General features: G+C 43.7%; 1 protein-coding gene across 1 annotated transcript in view; it reads right to left on the reverse strand.

Moving 5' to 3' along the window:
- The window catches only part of scn8ab (sodium channel, voltage gated, type VIII, alpha subunit b), a 96,807-nt gene that overhangs the window by 28,745 nt on the left and 50,950 nt on the right, over positions 1–17,112 (reverse strand). Inside the window, exons 15-19 of the mRNA XM_053636436.1 lie at positions 16,795–16,968; positions 13,842–14,198; positions 12,110–12,586; positions 4,880–4,994; positions 917–1,071 (exon numbers count right to left, since the gene is read on the reverse strand). Of these exons, the coding sequence (XP_053492411.1) occupies positions 917–1,071; positions 4,880–4,994; positions 12,110–12,586; positions 13,842–14,198; positions 16,795–16,968 (1,278 nt within the window). The remainder of the gene's footprint in view (positions 1–916; positions 1,072–4,879; positions 4,995–12,109; positions 12,587–13,841; positions 14,199–16,794; positions 16,969–17,112) is intronic.

The raw sequence follows: 17,112 nt of genomic DNA on the forward strand, positions 1-17,112 counted from the left end.
TAACAATAATTTATTAAATGCAAGATTAAATATTTCAGGTGTACACAGCGGTAAATAAAAACACTATAGTTGGTTAAGTTTATAACAATATTGTATAAGACAACTACAAAGTCACAAACTGTATTAATGACACATTTCATGACAATAGCTGGCAAAATTTCTGTTGATTTTCTCTCTTAAAATATATTTCAGCATTATTTTTAAATCAAGTTCATAAAATGTCTGGCGTAAGGCTTTCGCTTTCATACATGTATTAAATTTGTAAGCAAGAGTTTGGCAGCAGTTTTACAAATGACCAGTAGGTGGCACTGCAGGCTCACTCAAATTACACACACACACACACACACACACACACACACACACACACTACAAACACTACACACTTTGACTAAGGCGTGGAGTTTATAGACGGTCCCTAAGTGTAGCTGCAGAAGGAGCTGCTGCAAAATCCACTGTGAGGCTTTTCCACAGCGATTGGTGACGGTCCCTTAGAGCTGGTGAGGAACTGCAGCACGAGACACACTGCTGATCTCCAGAGGAATACAGACAGCGGGATTAACCAGCTAACACCACACCGCACAACACCAAAACACAATATACACAATCTACACAATCTACACTGTCTGACAATGCACATCGATATGTCTAAAATAATCATCATCATGTTACAGGAACACATCGGGAGCAGATAAGAAGGGTACAGTGTGTGTGTATGTGTGTGTGTGTGTGTGTGTGTGTGTAACAGTGTTTCCAGTGGAATCTGGACCTTTCCAATATGGTGGACACGCTGACATTTTGCCCTAGCTAATGTGGAGATGTGCTGTTTTCCTGGATCGATGAGCACACTGACGCTTTCACTCGTTCTGTTGTGTTGCTGTGTGTGTGTGTGTGTGTGTGTTTGTGTGTATGTCCTCACCAGAGCTCCAGAGCTGAGCAGGATCATGAAGATGATGAGTGTCTCGAACCAGTTGTGTTCTACAATGAGGTAGCAGGTTTTCCTCAGGTACCACCAGTGTTTCCCCCAACCCTCAGTGATGGGCACATCACAGCACTTATACCGTGCCACACAGGCTGAAACACACACACACACACACACACTGTGTTACTGTATACAGGTGCATCTCAAAAAATGTGAAGATCATGGAAAAGTTTGTTTTTTTTCCAGTGATTTAATTCAAAAAGTGGAACTTTCCTAAATTCTATATTCATTACACATTAAGAGAAATACTCCGAGCGTTTTTTTTTGGTTTTGTTTTAATCTCGATGATTATGGCTTGCAGCTCACGGAAATCAAACAACCAGTATCTCAAAATATTCGAATATAGAATTTATAAGACAGAAATGTCGACCTGAAGCTGTGGTCAGTGTGATCAGTGTAGTCAGTGTGAGTGTACAGTAACACCGTGGTCAGTGTGATCAGTGTGATCAGTGTGGTCAGTGTGATCAGTGTGATCAGTGTGGTCAGTGTGATCAGTGTGATCAGTGTGGTCAGTGTGATCAATGTGATCAGTGTAGTCAGTGTGAGTGTACAGTAACACCGTGATCAGTGTGGTCAGTGTGATCAGTGTGATCAGTGTGGTCAGTGTGATCAGTGTGGTCAGTGTGAGTGTACAGTAACACCGTGATCAGTGTGATCAGCGTGGTCAGTGTGATCAGTGTGATCAGCGTGGTCAGTGTGGTCAGTGTGATCAGCGTGGTCAGTGTGATTAGTGTGGTCAGTGTGGTCACCGTGGTCAGTGTGATCAGCGTGGTCAGTGTGGTCAGTGTGATCAGCATGGTCAGTGTGAGTGTACAGTAACACCGTGATCAGTGTGGTCAGTGTGATCACCGTGGTCAGTGTGATCAGCGTGGTCAGTGTGGTCAGTGTGATCAGCATGGTCAGTGTGATCAGCATGGTCAGTGTGAGTGTACAGTAACACCGTGATCAGTGTGGTCAGTGTGATCAGTGTGGTCAGCGTGGTCAGTGTGATCAGCGTGGTCAGCGTGGTCAGTGTGATCAGCATGGACAGTGTGGTCAGTGTGATCAGTGTGAGTGTACAGTAACACCGTGATCAGTGTGGTCAGCGTGGTCAGCGTGGTCAGCGTGGTCAGTGTGATCAGTGTGGTCAGTGTGAGTGTACAGTAACACCATGATCAGTGTGGTCAGTGTGATCAATGTGGTCAGTGTGATCAGTGTGGTCAGCGTGGTCAGTGTGAGTGTACAGTAACATTGTGATCAGTGTGGTCAGTGTGATCAGTGTGGTCAGTGTGGTCAGCGTGGTCAGTGTGAGTGTACAGTAACATCGTGGTCAGTGTGGTCAGTGTGATCAGTGTGATCAGTGTGAGTGTACAGTAACACCATGATCAGTGTGATCAGTGTGGTCAGTGTGGTCAGTGTGATCAGTGTGGTCAGTGTGATCAGTGTGGTCAGTGTGGTCAGCGTGGTCAGTGTGAGTGTACAGTAACACCGTGATCAGTGTGATCAGCGTGGTCAGTGTGATCAGTGTGGTCAGTGTGATCAGTGTGATCAGTGTGGTCAGTGTGATCAGTGTGAGTGTACAGTAACATCTTGATCAGTGTGATCAGCGTGGTCAGTGTGGTCAGTGTGATCAGTGTGAGTGTACAGTAACACCGTGATCAGTGTGATCAGCGTGGTCAGTGTGATCAGTGTGGTCAGTGTGAGTGTACAGTAACATTGTGATCAGTGTGATCAGTGTGATCAGTGTGGTCAGTGTGATCAGTGTGGTCAGTATGGTCAGTGTGAGTGTACAGTAACACCATGATCAGTGTGATCAGTGTGATCAGTGTGGTCAGTGTGGTCAGTGTGATCAGTGTGGTCAGTATGGTCAGTGTGAGTGTACAGTAACACCATGATCAGTGTGATCAGTGTGGTCAGTGTGGTCAGTGTGATCAGTGTGGTCAGTGTGGTCAGTGTGAGTGTACAGTAACACCATGATCAGTGTGATCAGTGTGGTCAGTGTGGTCAGTGTGATCAGTGTGATCAGTGTGATCAGTGTGGTCAGTGTGATCAGTGTGAGTGTACAGTAACATCTTGATCAGTGTGATCAGCGTGGTCAGTGTGATCAGTGTGGTCAGTGTGATCAGTGTGATCAGTGTGAGTGTACAGTAACACCATGATCAGTGTGATCAGTGTGGTCAGTGTGGTCAGTGTGATCAGTGTGGTCAGTGTGATCAGTGTGGTCAGTGTGGTCAGCGTGGTCAGTGTGAGTGTACAGTAACACCGTGATCAGTGTGATCAGCGTGGTCAGTGTGATCAGTGTGGTCAGTGTGATCAGTGTGATCAGTGTGGTCAGTGTGATCAGTGTGAGTGTACAGTAACATCTTGATCAGTGTGGTCAGTGTGGTCAGTGTGATCAGTGTGGTCAGTGTGAGTGTACAGTAACATTGTGATCAGTGTGATCAGTGTGATCAGTGTGGTCAGTGTGATCAGTGTGGTCAGTATGGTCAGTGTGAGTGTACAGTAACACCATGATCAGTGTGATCAGTGTGATCAGTGTGGTCAGTGTGGTCAGTGTGATCAGTGTGGTCAGTATGGTCAGTGTGAGTGTACAGTAACACCATGATCAGTGTGATCAGTGTGGTCAGTGTGGTCAGTGTGATCAGTGTGGTCAGTGTGGTCAGTGTGAGTGTACAGTAACACCATGATCAGTGTGATCAGTGTGGTCAGTGTGGTCAGTGTGATCAGTGTGGTCAGTGTGGTCAGTGTGAGTGTACAGTAACACCATGATCAGTGTGATCAGCGTGGTCAGTGTGATCAGTGTGGTCAGTGTGGTCAGTGTGATCAGTGTGGTCAGTGTGGTCAGTGTGATCAGTGTGATCAGTGTGGTCAGTGTGAGTGTACAGTAACACCATGATCAGTGTGATCAGTGTGATCAGTGTGGTCAGTGTGGTCAGTGTGATCAGTGTGGTCAGTGTGGTCAGTGTGAGTGTACAGTAACACCATGATCAGTGTGATCAGTGTGGTCAGTGTGGTCAGTGTGATCAGTGTGGTCAGTGTGATCAGTGTGATCAGTGTGGTCAGTGTGATCAGTGTGGTCAGTGTGAGTGTACAGTAACACCATGATCAGTGTGATCAGTGTGGTCAGTGTGATCAGTGTGGTCAGTGTGGTCAGTGTGAGTGTACAGTAACACCATGATCAGTGTGATCAGTGTGATCAGTGTGGTCAGTGTGATCAGTGTGATCAGTGTGGTCAGTGTGATCAGTGTGGTCAGTGTGATCAGTGTGGTCAGTGTGGTCAGTGTGGTCAGTGTGAGTGTACAGTAACACCATGATCAGTGTGATCAGTGTGGTCAGTGTGATCAGTGTGGTCAGTGTGGTCAGTGTGATCAGTGTGGTCAGTGTGGTCAGTGTGAGTGTACAGTAACATCTTGATCAGTGTGATCAGTGTGATCAGTGTGGTCAGTGTGGTCAGTGTGATCAGTGTGATCAGTGTGGTCAGTGTGAGTGTACAGTAACATCTTGATCAGTGTGATCAGTGTGATCAGTGTGGTCAGTGTGGTCAATGTGATCAGTGTGATCAGTGTGGTCAGTGTGAGTGTACAGTAACATCTTGATCAGTGTGATCAGTGTGGTCAGTGTGATCAGTGTGGTCAGTGTGGTCAGTGTGAGTGTACAGTAACATCTTGATCAGTGTGATCAGTGTGGTCAGTGTGGTCAGTGTGATCAGTGTGGTCAGTGTGGTCAGTGTGATCAGTGTGGTCAGTGTGGTCAGTGTGGTCAGTGTGATCAGTGTGGTCAGTGTGATCAGTGTGATCAGTGTGGTCAGTGTGGTCAGTGTGAGTGTACAGTAAAGTGTTTAGACATGAACACAGATTCGTATGGAAACAGAAACCGATCAGAGAGACGGGAGACTTGTTCTTTAATTGTCCCATAGCTCACCGTCCGTCCAGCACGCTTCCGGGTCCAGATACTCCTCCACCACCTCCACCACCCCTGCTTCCTCCTCCTCCGGCTTTATGTCTATAGTGCTGCCCTCCGACGAGCTCGTATCAAGCTGAAGGAAAGAAAGAGAAAAAATATTTTGTGAGGAGATGTTTACTGTAACATGTGCGGAAGGAATCTCCAGTGTCAGAGCTTTGTAACAGTCAGAGGTAAAGCTGTAACTTTAAGTTTTCCCACATCTTCATTAATGAATAGAGAGAGAGAATAAAGAGAGGGAATAAAGAGATGGAATAAAGAGATGGAATAGAGAGTGAGAAAAGAGAGAGAGAATAGAGAGAGAGTAGAGAGAGAAAAAGAGAGAGAAGAGAGAGAATAAAGAGAGGGAATAGAGAGAGGGAATAAAGAGAGAGAATAGAGAGAGAACAAAGAGAGGGAATAAAGAGAGAGAATAGAGAGAGGGAATAAAGAGAGGGAATAAAGAGAGAGAGAATAAAGAGAGAGAATAGAGAGAGAGAATAGAGAGAGGGAATAAAGAGACAGAATAGAGAGAGAATAAAGAGAGGGAATAAAGAGAGGGAATAGAGAGAGAGAATAGAGAGAGAATAAAGAGAGGGAATAGGGAGAGGGAATAAAGAGAGGGAATAAAGAGAGAGAATAGAGAGAGGGAATAAAGAGAGAGAATAAAGAGATAGAATAGAGAGAGAATAAAGAGAGGGAATAGAAAGAGGGAATAAAGAGATAGAATAGAGAGAGGGAATAAAGAGATAGAATAGAGAGAGAATAAATAGAGGGAATAGAGAGAGGGAATAGAAAGAGAGGGATGGTGAGGGAACGAGTGTTTATAGCTGCTATAACGTAAACAACAACAGGAACTAATTTGCTGCATAAGACATTAAATGTAACTATAAAAAGATAAAAAGTATGACATCATACTGTAATAAATAAACAGTGGTTATTATAACCGCATGCCCCCAACAGTTTTATTCCTTAATTATAACTGAATGCTTATTATTTTTCAGATTTAAGAAAACAAACTGAAAATAAAACAAGATGAGACCTAAAGAAACAACATTATATTTGAATAACGTCAGTAAATTAAAGTGAACTGCAGATGTTATGTGGCGCATTTCAGCCGGTTTCTGCAGGGGATTCGGACGTCCTGCAGCAGCACAGCGTGAACGTCAGAGACACACGTCTGATCCCTGCACTCAGACAGTCCGATACCAAGCCTCTCACAGACACGTTTCCATCTGCAGGGCCTGCATGACTCTGCAGTTTTACAAAATCCCTATTGTCAGCACTCACACTCACACACACACACAGGAGCAGTAATAGAATCAAAGAGCACTCGCACACCACCACTGCAGTCCTCACTGATCCACCCTGACCAATCACAGACTCAGATCCTCCCAGCCTCGCCCTGATTGGCTGCCTGACATTACCTGTTACAACATTACTGGATCTGTGTTCAGCTCTCGACACGTGTAGTCCAGCTGTACTGGATCTGTCGCTGTAAACTGGGTCAAGGTGACCCACACACACACACACACACACACACACACACACACACCTCTCTCACTTATACACAAATAAACTCTGTTTATATGTGTGTCCAAGAGCAGAGAGAGACAGACAGAGAAAGAGAGAAAAAGAGAGAGAGACAGACAGGGAAAGAGAGACAGACAGAGAGAGAGAGACAGACAGAGAGAGCCAGACAGAGAAAGACAGACAGAGAGAGAGAAAAGAACAGAGAGAGAGAGACAGAGAGAGACAGACAGAGAGAGAGACAGACACAGAGAGAGAGAAAAGGAGAGAGAGACAGACAGAGAGAGAGAAATGGCGAGAGAGACAGACAGAGCTAATGTGTGCAGATCTAAAGGACGGCGTGTTGCGGCCCAGAGCGTGGTGATGTCACCGACCCCGGAGTCGATTAGTTTCGGAGAACCTCACACCCTGAAGTGTTTTATTCTGCTTCTACCACAGCAATTTTCAATGACTTAAAAAAATAATAATAAAAACCACATTGCAATTGCGTCACATCTCCTCTGATTCTGTAAGCACCAGTTGGGAAGCTCTGACTCTGAAAGACATTAAGACATTGCGTGTGTTTCCATGGAAGCAATCCATTTCTGACTTCAAAAAGATTAACAGCTCAGATTGGACTCTCGGAGTCGTCATCTCTTAATTACCAGATTTCCCTCATGAACCCGGACGGCCTCCAGAGTGTCTGACAGAAGCTTTGGTGCGACACGTATTTAACACGCACCTCTGTATGGGTTTCTCACGTGTACTGAGTGAAGGTCAGAGACACTGAATCTGAATGAACAGGGGACACGGTGGTGACTCGGACGCTCTGGTGGACTCCAGTGGTGAGGGAAGCTGCCAGGCTGAAGTAGCAGGCCTCCTGAGTAACGCTCATGGAGGGCACGTCTGATTCATCTGAGACATAAGACAGCTAGAAAAAGGACTGTAGAAAAAGCAGCTCCAGAAGCAGAAGCTCGGGCGTAGAAGGAGTTTGGTGAGGGCACAAAACTGTTCCATGCGTCCTGACTGAGAGATGAGACCAAGTGCAAATGTTGACCTCTGCTGGGGATTTTGTCGAGCGATGGAAGAAGAACTCGAAGGAACTCCGTAACCCAGTGAACATGCCATCCCTTTAGGAGGCAGTGCCTTGGAGGCCATCTCTGTGGCTGAGGTTACTGTAGTGCTTGAAGATCTTCACAGTGACAAGGCTGCAGGGATGGTACCAGATTTAGTCAACGTATTCAGGATGAACAACGCAGGTTCTACCCAGGCCGTTGAACACTGGACCGGCGAGCGGCATGGGCATATGCTAATCCGATCTACATGTGCCGTCGGGATTTGTGATTGTGTGCTAGTAGTTGTAGGAGGTACTGCAGGAATACTTCATGCAATCCAATCTCAGTATCTTGGGATTTTATTCCTGAGTTATGGAAGCAGGAGACTGGGTCAGAAGTAGCAGCTGTACCAGTCTGTGGTGGTGACGGAGGAGCTCAGTTTGTGGACGAAGCTCTCTGTTTATCAGTCAGTCAGTCAGCTAGGGTTACAAGCTGTAGGTAGTAAGAGTAAGAACAAGGCTGTAAGTACAGGCAGCGGACATGCAGGATTGAGGGCTTAATCTCTATGTCAAGGTGATAATCCAGGAGAACCTCTGAATCAAGAGGAACTAGCTGATGTTTTCTGGACACCTTACAAGGACATGTTGGCTCCCGGTATCAGGCATGTCCCGCTTGCATGGAGACCCCAGGTCAGACTCAGGACACAGTCTAGTGGCCAGGAATATAGAGCTCTGAACTGACCTTCTCAGCCTGGTGCCACCACAACATACACCAGAATGATTCACTGGACTAGATACAGACACACTCTCTATCTCTGTGACGAGCTCTGTTGGATTCATGTGCAGCCTGATGAAGATAGCGTCTGCATAAAAGATAATAAGTCAAACATTTGTAATACTGTCATATTTGGTACATGTAGTAAATGTAATAAAGTGGTCAGTGATTGTATATATATATATATATATATATATATATATATATATATATATATATATATATATATATATATATGTGCTTCTGATACTCCCACATGCGCACACGAAAGAAATCAAAGCAATAAAGCGAAACATTACATCATGTCCTGGACTGCGACTGTTCTCTGGCTGAGCGAAGAAGCTCGGAGTGGAGAAGCACTCAGCAGAAGCAGGGAGGCAATAAATCACGGCAGTAGCCGAGCCCAACGCTACGGCTGTACCGCCTACGCAGCGTGAATCTGCTGCGTGATACCGCCGTAATCTACTCTTCCTGACTCCGCACCTTTGTCCTGTTTTAATTCACCGCCTTTAATCTACTCACACAAACTGCAGAACTTTCGCCTCGGATATCACGTCGTCACAGGGCCGGCTCCTCCATCCAGCTGTTTCTCCTGCGCTGATGTGGGTAGAGCAGTGAGCTTTTACAAATGACTGTCCATAATTCACTAAAATCATCACCCCCCTACAACCCCCCCATTTTCCACAATCACAAAGCCAAAACAGAACCTTTCTGACTTCCAGCACAGCCTTCAAAGTCATTTCACACTCCTGGCTTTGGTTTGCTTCAACATTAAGAGATGATGTCACCATGACGTCACCCAGAACACTACACTAAATACAACAGGATTATTTTAGCTTCTCCGATGCAAGTCAGATGGCCGACGCGACGCTACACCGAACACCAGACAACACAGACACAACTGGTCAAATTTAACAATGTACAAGTTTTTGTTGAATGGGTGCCAATATTTACAATCACTAACCTGAGTTCAGCTGATTACATTATTAGCTCGTTTCTTTAGGAAGTATGGTTGCCAAGTATAATGAATGTCAATAACAAATTAAAAGCTTTACCACGTCACGTGTGTAAGACCAACTGTGCTTTATGAAAAATTACCAAAAGTACTTTCTTATAAAATAATAACAATATTCGTTATTGATCTAGTGTAATAAGCACGAGCGGGCCCTTTTCAAATCCATGTAGAATTGAATAAAATACATCTCCATCATATTTTCAGCTGACAGACGCGTCAGTTCAGCAGCTTGTCAGTGGCGGTGTAGTTTTCAGTTCAACGACCTCGAGGAAAGAAGAAAGTCACAAAGCATTGAGAACTGAGCACGAGTTCAAAGTGTCCTGGATAAGAGGAAATTAACTGCGGAAATGTTTACACTTGGAAATCTCACCAAGACGCATCGAACTCGTGTACGAGTGAGGTAAGGAAACCACAGAAACAGGTCTTCTGATGGTGAATAGTGACGCTCGCTCGGGTCATTTCCACAATGTTCTGGACAAAATCTGACAGTTAATCTGTTTAATACATGATGATCTGTGTTTTTGTTTGTAATGTGTGTGTAAACGTGAGGTTTTCGTTTGTAATGTGTGTGTAAACGTGAGGTTTTCGTTTGTAGTGTGTGTGTAAACATGAGGTTTTCGTTTGTAATGTGTGTGTACACGTGATGTTTTTGTTTGTAATGTGTGTATAAACGTGATGTTTTCATTTGTAGTGTGTGTGTAAACGTGAGGTTTTCGTTTGTAACGTGTGTGTACACGTGAGGTTTTTGTTTGTAATGTGTGTGTACACGTGAGGTTTTTGTTTGTAATGTGTGTGTACACGTGAGGTTTTTGTTTGTAATGTGTGTAAATGTGAGGTTTTTGTTTGTCATGTGTGTGTACACGTGAGGTTTTTGTTTGTAATGTGTGTGTACACGTGAGGTTTTTGTTTGTAACGTGTGTGTACACGTGAGGTTTTTGTTTGTAATGTGTGTACACGTGAGGTTTTTGTTTGTAACGTGTGTGTACACGTGAGGTTTTTGTTTGTAACGTGTGCGTACATGTGAGGTTTTTGTTTGTAACGTGTGCGTACACGTGAGGTTTTTGTTTGTAATGTGTGTACACGTGAGGTTTTTGTTTGTAATGTGTGCGTACACGTGAGGTTTTTGTTTGTAATGTGTGTAAACGTGAGGTTTTTGTTTGTAACGTGTGTGTACACGTGAGGTTTTTGTTTGTAATGTGTGCGTACACGTGAGGTTTTTGTTTGTAATGTGTGCGTACACGTGAGGTTTTTGTTTGTAATGTGTGTACACGTGAGGTTTTTGTTTGTAATGTGTGTGTACACGTGAGGTTTTTGTTTGTAATGTGTGTGTACACGTGAGGTTTTTGTTTGTAATGTGTGTGTACACGTGAGGTTTTTGTTTGTAATGTGTGCGTACACGTGAGGTTTTTGTTTGTAATGTGTGTACACGTGAGGTTTTTGTTTGTAATGTGTGTGTACACGTGAGGTTTTTGTTTGTAATGTGTGCGTACACGTGAGGTTTTTGTTTGTAATGTGTGTACACGTGAGGTTTTTGTTTGTAATGTGTGTGTACACGTGAGGTTTTTGTTTGTAATGTGTGTGTACACGTGAGGTGATGTAGTGCTGTAGAATTACTGCGTGTGGTCTTTTATATGATCTGCACACGGAAATTGGCTTCACTAAAACTGGTGTTATAATCAGCGTCTGATCACATGCAGTGAAATATATGAATCTATCTAATAATATAACGATTAAAATATAAGTGAATTAAAGTTAACATAAGTTCAAGACTTTATTTCGTGAAAGAAGCGACACATAATAACGACGACAAAGTTAAACTGGGAATGAGTCAAATGTCTAGAAATAGGTGGAGTTACTTTAGAATTTGTTTCTACGTCTCTGTACTTAAGATATAATTCTTTTTTTTTTCATGGGTACAGACATCTTCACCTTTATTCAGCTGTATTATATTTATCCCCCAACGCCCCACCCCCCCACCCCCGAGAGTGAGAAATGAAACTCCGCCCTTCTCAAACACAGTGGTGAAAAGTTACACAATGTGAACGAACCCTTTCTCATGGTACACCGGCGTTCCGTTCCGCCAGCAGGATGGGAAGCGACTTATCGGATATTTTTCAATCGGTGTACACAAACGCATTATTTTACAGCTGCAAGTCTGTTATAAGATTTGTGAGGACACTGTTGGGTTTCTGTGTGTAGAGTATCGTGACTCTGCGTTGAGCTGCCGCTGAGCAGGGCGATGGGAAAGGGGAGCGGTGAGAGCCCCCTGCTGGGCAAAAAATTCACACCTCTCCACGATAACACTGGTATAGAGATAAAACGGACAGCACGACTACAGCTTTTTTGATATTAAAACACCGTATATGACTGCCACAATAAAATGATAACATATGTGGTGATTTCACAGCTCTATTTCGACATATCAAAGATCACAACCGCAAAACGTTGTTTCCAGATCGTTCTGACGCTACAGATAGTGACGCAGTGCACACACATATTCTACATCCAAGTGAATGAGGTTTAGTTGGATGACCTCTGATTTGTGGTCATATGGGTGGTTTTGTGGACATTTTGTCGCTAGCTTGTGCAGATATCAGCGTTTATGTGGACATCACACTAGCCTGTTGCTACCTGTGAAACCATGGCGACCAGCAGAAAACTAAAGATAGGAACACAGGACTTTTACTAAATCTAAATTTCACTGATTTCTCACTGGAGGAGCATGACAGGGTGTTCTGATGGCTTATACATCAAACAAGCCCTGTCCTAGGGTAATAAGACACGAGGCACAGCCATGAGGCACCGGTGCTAGCCGCTGCACAACTCGTCCGCACCCCATTCCCTTTCCCGCTTACTCACGTCCTTGCTGTTCTCCACATCCGATTCGCTGCTGAAGTCCTCCGTGTTCAGGTTCTCGAAGTCCGACTCTCCGACGGCGATCGGGACACGCACAGTCAGGTTGGGATTGTGGATGAAGGACATGCGGTCCTCGTCGATCATGTACTTCCCCACACTGCTACCGATGCCGCTGGTGGTGCCGTTGCCATTCTTGACGAAGTCGAGCTCACCACATTTGATGTCCACTCCTGTATGGTTGCCAATGATGTTCAGTTTCTTGTCGTACATGTCATCCAAAGGCTTGTCTTCATCCTCCAGAGGCGACTTCTTCAGGATGTGAGCCACCAGCAGCCGCACATGGACTTTGGTCCAGGCAATGCCCGTTTTAATCCGGATCACGGAGATCTGCAAGTTGTTCATCTCCCCGTCGTCATCAGTGGCAGCCAAATTATCAGCGCTGAACGAGCTGAGCAGCAGAGCCAGGAACAGATTCAGCACCTGGGAGAGAGGAACGGAGGAGACTCGCTCAGCAGGACCGTGGTGTATCGCAATACAATCAATAGCTCTTTTTTTTAAACGAGATTAAGGGATGCAGTGATATAGCACACATAAGACCCACGGTATATACATGCTCATATAGTACACCATATAGTTGCAGTAAATGCATATTAATTTATAAAGCATACATGACATCAGAACTGATCATCATGATAGATTGAACCTGATTACATGAGCAATTCAAACTAATTCAAATAAACAATGGTGATGTGGTTGGATTTCATTCAATGACATATGACAGAAGTCTTATTTAAAGAATGAGCACTAGCCCCTCCCCTTAAACCTGCTCCTTCCTGAGCCCTAACTTTTGTATCTTTTCATATATGTGACCATGGTGGTAAGTTCATGTCAGTTCTAAACAGTTTATTATGAAGACTTGCCTTAAATAAAGTGTGAAAGTGTAAAGAAACAGTGGGAGACATGGGCACAGGAGCCATTATACATGGGGTGGACATATCAGCGCTGCAGATTTCTGAGTCTCCAAACCAATCCATTCCCCAACTTTTAGAAACATCATTTAATTTTTTATTTTTTTTTAACCTTTGGCTATAATAAGTGCAGGGGTCAGACTGGAGTAGTGTCTGTCAGTGCGAGCTAACCAGGAAAACCCTGGTATGGATTTTCAGAGACGTGGCTACTCTTACACAATGAAAGCGGATTCATCTGTAGACGACTCGAATATTCCGTGACCATTCGTTGAAAAACTCACGTCCGGAGGTCATGGCAGTTACGACACAGCGTTCAGACGCTCTGGTTTCATCGGTCTCTGCCGATGAAACCACTCATTGTTTGCTGGTTTTGATGACAGTTTTGTTGTCGACAGAATTATTTAGCCTATGAAACTGTCAAATATGCGTAAGTTTGTAAGCTAGCTAGCACACCAAAACTGCAATGTGCCACTGCTACATGTCCAGAAACGATTTAATGGTAGTCAATATGTTCACACAGAAATGAGCGTCCTACAGTATTTTAAGAGGAAGAGGACAGCGGAGGATGAACAGCAGGAGAAAAGACTGAGGAGGACGAGTCTGTAAGTTGTATGGAGTTTACATTTACGCCATTTGGCAGACGTCCTTATCTAGAGTGACTTATGTTTCTCTCATTTATACACCTGAGCAGTTGAGGTTTTAGGTCCCCCCCCCCCCCATGTTCTAAATTGCTCCTACACCCCTGGTGGAAGATGATTTAAACTCACCACTAAGTTTCCAATGACCATGACCATCATAAAAACGGTGAGGCACATGGTCTGTCCTGCCACCTCCATGCAGTCCCACATGGTCTCGATCCATTCTCCACACAGCACGCGGAACACAATCAGGAACGAGTGGAAGAAGTCGTGCATGTGCCAGCGCGGCAGGTCACAATCTGAGGCAATTTTACACACACAGTCCTTGTAGCTCTTCCCAAACAGTTGCATGCCCACCACGGCGAAGATGAAGACGATGATGGCCAGCACCAGGGTCAGGTTTCCCAGAGCGCCCACAGAGTTCCCGATGATCTTGATCAGCATGTTCAGAGTGGGCCACGACTTTGCCAGTTTGAAAACCCTCAGCTAAAGGAGAACAAAAGGGGAACGTAGCTCAAATGCATACATTTAATGTCTTTTGTAGGCCTCTGACAAGCTGGCTGCTGAAAGCTGATTGGCTAATGGAGGCCATGTTTTTCCAATGATCAGGTACCCCTTAAGAACCAGGTAGCATGCAAAATTTCAACTTTATAGCACAAGTGGTGCAGAGAAACTATATATTTCCCTACTGACCATCATCATTACTCTCAACACACAAAATCAGCAGAGATATACAGTGCCTTCCACTAATATTGGCACCCTTGGTAAATATGACCAAAGAAGGCTGTAAAAAATTGTCTCTATTGTTTAACCTTTTGATCTTTTGTTTAAAAAAAATCACAAAAATACTCTGCTCTCATGGATATCGAGCAATTACAAACACAACACAGGTTTATTAAAAAAAAATCTTTGTTAAATGTAGGTGTGCAACAATTATTGGCTTCATATGAGAAAAATATATTTGAAATATATTCCTATTGATATTTTAAATTTTTTTAGTACACCTGGGTGACCAGGAAAAGGAAATTGTTGAACCATGACTTCCTGTTTCACAGGGGTATAAATATGAGGTAACACAAAGGCCAAATTCCCTTAGTCATTCATAACAATGGGTAAGAGCGAGGAATATAGCTGTGATGTGCAGCAAAAGGTTATTGAGCTTCACACAATGGGACGTGTCTATAAGAAAATAGCACAAGCATTGAAAACGCCCATTTCACCATCAGGGCAATAATTAAGAAGTTCCAGTCAACTGGAAATGTTATGAATCGACCTGGAATTGGACGTGTGTCTATATCGTCTCAACACACTAAAGAGGACGGTTCGAGTGGATAAAACACCTCCAAGGATCACAGCTGGAGAACTGCAGAAGTTAGTTGTGTCTTGGGGTCAGAAAGTCTCCAAAACTACAATCTGAAGTCACCTACATCACCACAAGCTGTTTGGAAGGGTTTCAAGAAAAAAGCCTCTACTCTCATCCAAAAACAAACCCGAGCGTCTTCAGTGTGCAGACACTACTGGAACTTCAAATGGGATCGGGTTCTATGGTCAGATGAAACCAGAATAGAGCTTTTTGACAATAAACACCAGAGGAGGTTTTGGAGCACACAGAGAGGTAGCCATATGGAAAAGTACCTCATGCCCACGGTTAAATATGGAGGTGGATCTTTAATGTTTTGGGGCTGTTTTTCTGACAGAGGACCTGGACATTTTGTTAGGATACATGGCATCATGGACTCGATCAAATATGAACAGATATTAAATGAAAACCTGACTGCCTCTGCCAGAAAGCTTCAAATGGGCCATGGTTGGATCTTCCAGCAGGACAATGATCCAAAACATCATCAAAATCAACACAAAAATGGTTTACTGACCACAAAATCAAGCTCCTGCCATGACCATCCCAGTCCCCTGACCTGAACCCCATGGAAAACCTGTGGGGTGAACTGAAGAGGAGAGTCCACCAGTGTGGACCTCGAAATGTGAAGGATCTGGAGAGATTCTGTATGGAGGAACGCTCTCAGATCCCTCGCCATGTATTCTCCAACCTCATCAGGCGTTATAGGAGAAGACTCAGAGCTGTTATCTTGGCAAAGCGAGCTAGCACAAAGTACTGACTAAAAGGGTAGGAATAATTGTTGCACACCAATATTTTTTTTCTCCCTTTTTTTAAATTTCAGCTCAAACAGACAATCTCCAGTTTCATTTCTACTGAACATTTCTTCTGAACATTTCTGCTGAACATTTCTTCTGAATATTTCTGCTGAACATGCACACCTATATTTAACAAAGAGGTTTTTTGTGATAAACCTGTGTTGTGTTTGCAATTGTTTGATATCCATGAGAGCAGAGTATTTTGGGGGATTTTTTTTTTTTTAAAGAAAAGATCAAAAGGTTAAAAAATAAAGACAATTTTTCACAGCTTTCACAGCTCATATTTACCAAGGGTGCCAATATTAATGGAGGGCACTGTACAGTAGCTTGCTTCCTGCTTGGCGTGTTTGCGGTCGATTACAGTACCACATTAAAGAAAATTGCCTTTAAAGAAAAATCCTTTCGATAATTTTTTGTCTTCTCACTCAAGCTTGATTTGAAAACAGTGTGTAGTGGGAGTACGGGGAAAAGATCCTACAGAAGTCTGAAATTCATGTCTAAGCTAGCAGGAGTTATGAGTCAAAATGTTAAATACTGTGCTGCAGCTCCCCCTTGAGGCCAATCAGGCTCATCTCACTCACCATGTGTAGCAGCAGGGCCTACCTACCAACAACTTTCATGTCTCCACAACTTCCTAGCAGAAATATTATTTGGTGCTTGGACCCCTAATAACAGAATTTTTAAAAAATAAAACAAATTAAAAAATTCGCCCTGTACGTGAGCAGCTATTAATTAAATCTCTTCTCTCTTCAGAAATCACATGAAATTTTTCTTGGTCCAGAAGAACAATCCTTTGCTTAATTTTGTTGTTTAATAACCATCAAAACACATGCGCATTACCTGATCGTTACATGAAACCATACTTTACGTAATGATCTATAACGAATCACGGTCTATTAGACGTGCAAACACACAAACACACACTCACCAATCTGAAGGATCTCAGCAGCGACAATCCCTGAACATCAGCGAGCATCAACTCCACCAAACTCAGGCTCACGATGAAGCCATCGAATATGTTCCAGCTCTCCTGGAAGTAGTAATACGGGTCCATCGCTACGAGCTTCGCGACCATCTCGGCTGTGAAAATGGCAGTGAACACCTGGAAGCAGAAACACAGAGTGAAAGACACTACACCTGCTTCACCATTTACACATTTTAATACAAACTACAGCTCAACATTTATGGTTAAAGTTCTGGACTGTGATTGGTCAGAATTTGTTGATTAATTTTCTATAACAGCAGC

This window comes from Ictalurus furcatus, chromosome 11 (genome assembly GCF_023375685.1).
Source record: "Ictalurus furcatus strain D&B chromosome 11, Billie_1.0, whole genome shotgun sequence".
Classification (NCBI taxonomy): domain Eukaryota; kingdom Metazoa; phylum Chordata; class Actinopteri; order Siluriformes; family Ictaluridae; genus Ictalurus; species Ictalurus furcatus.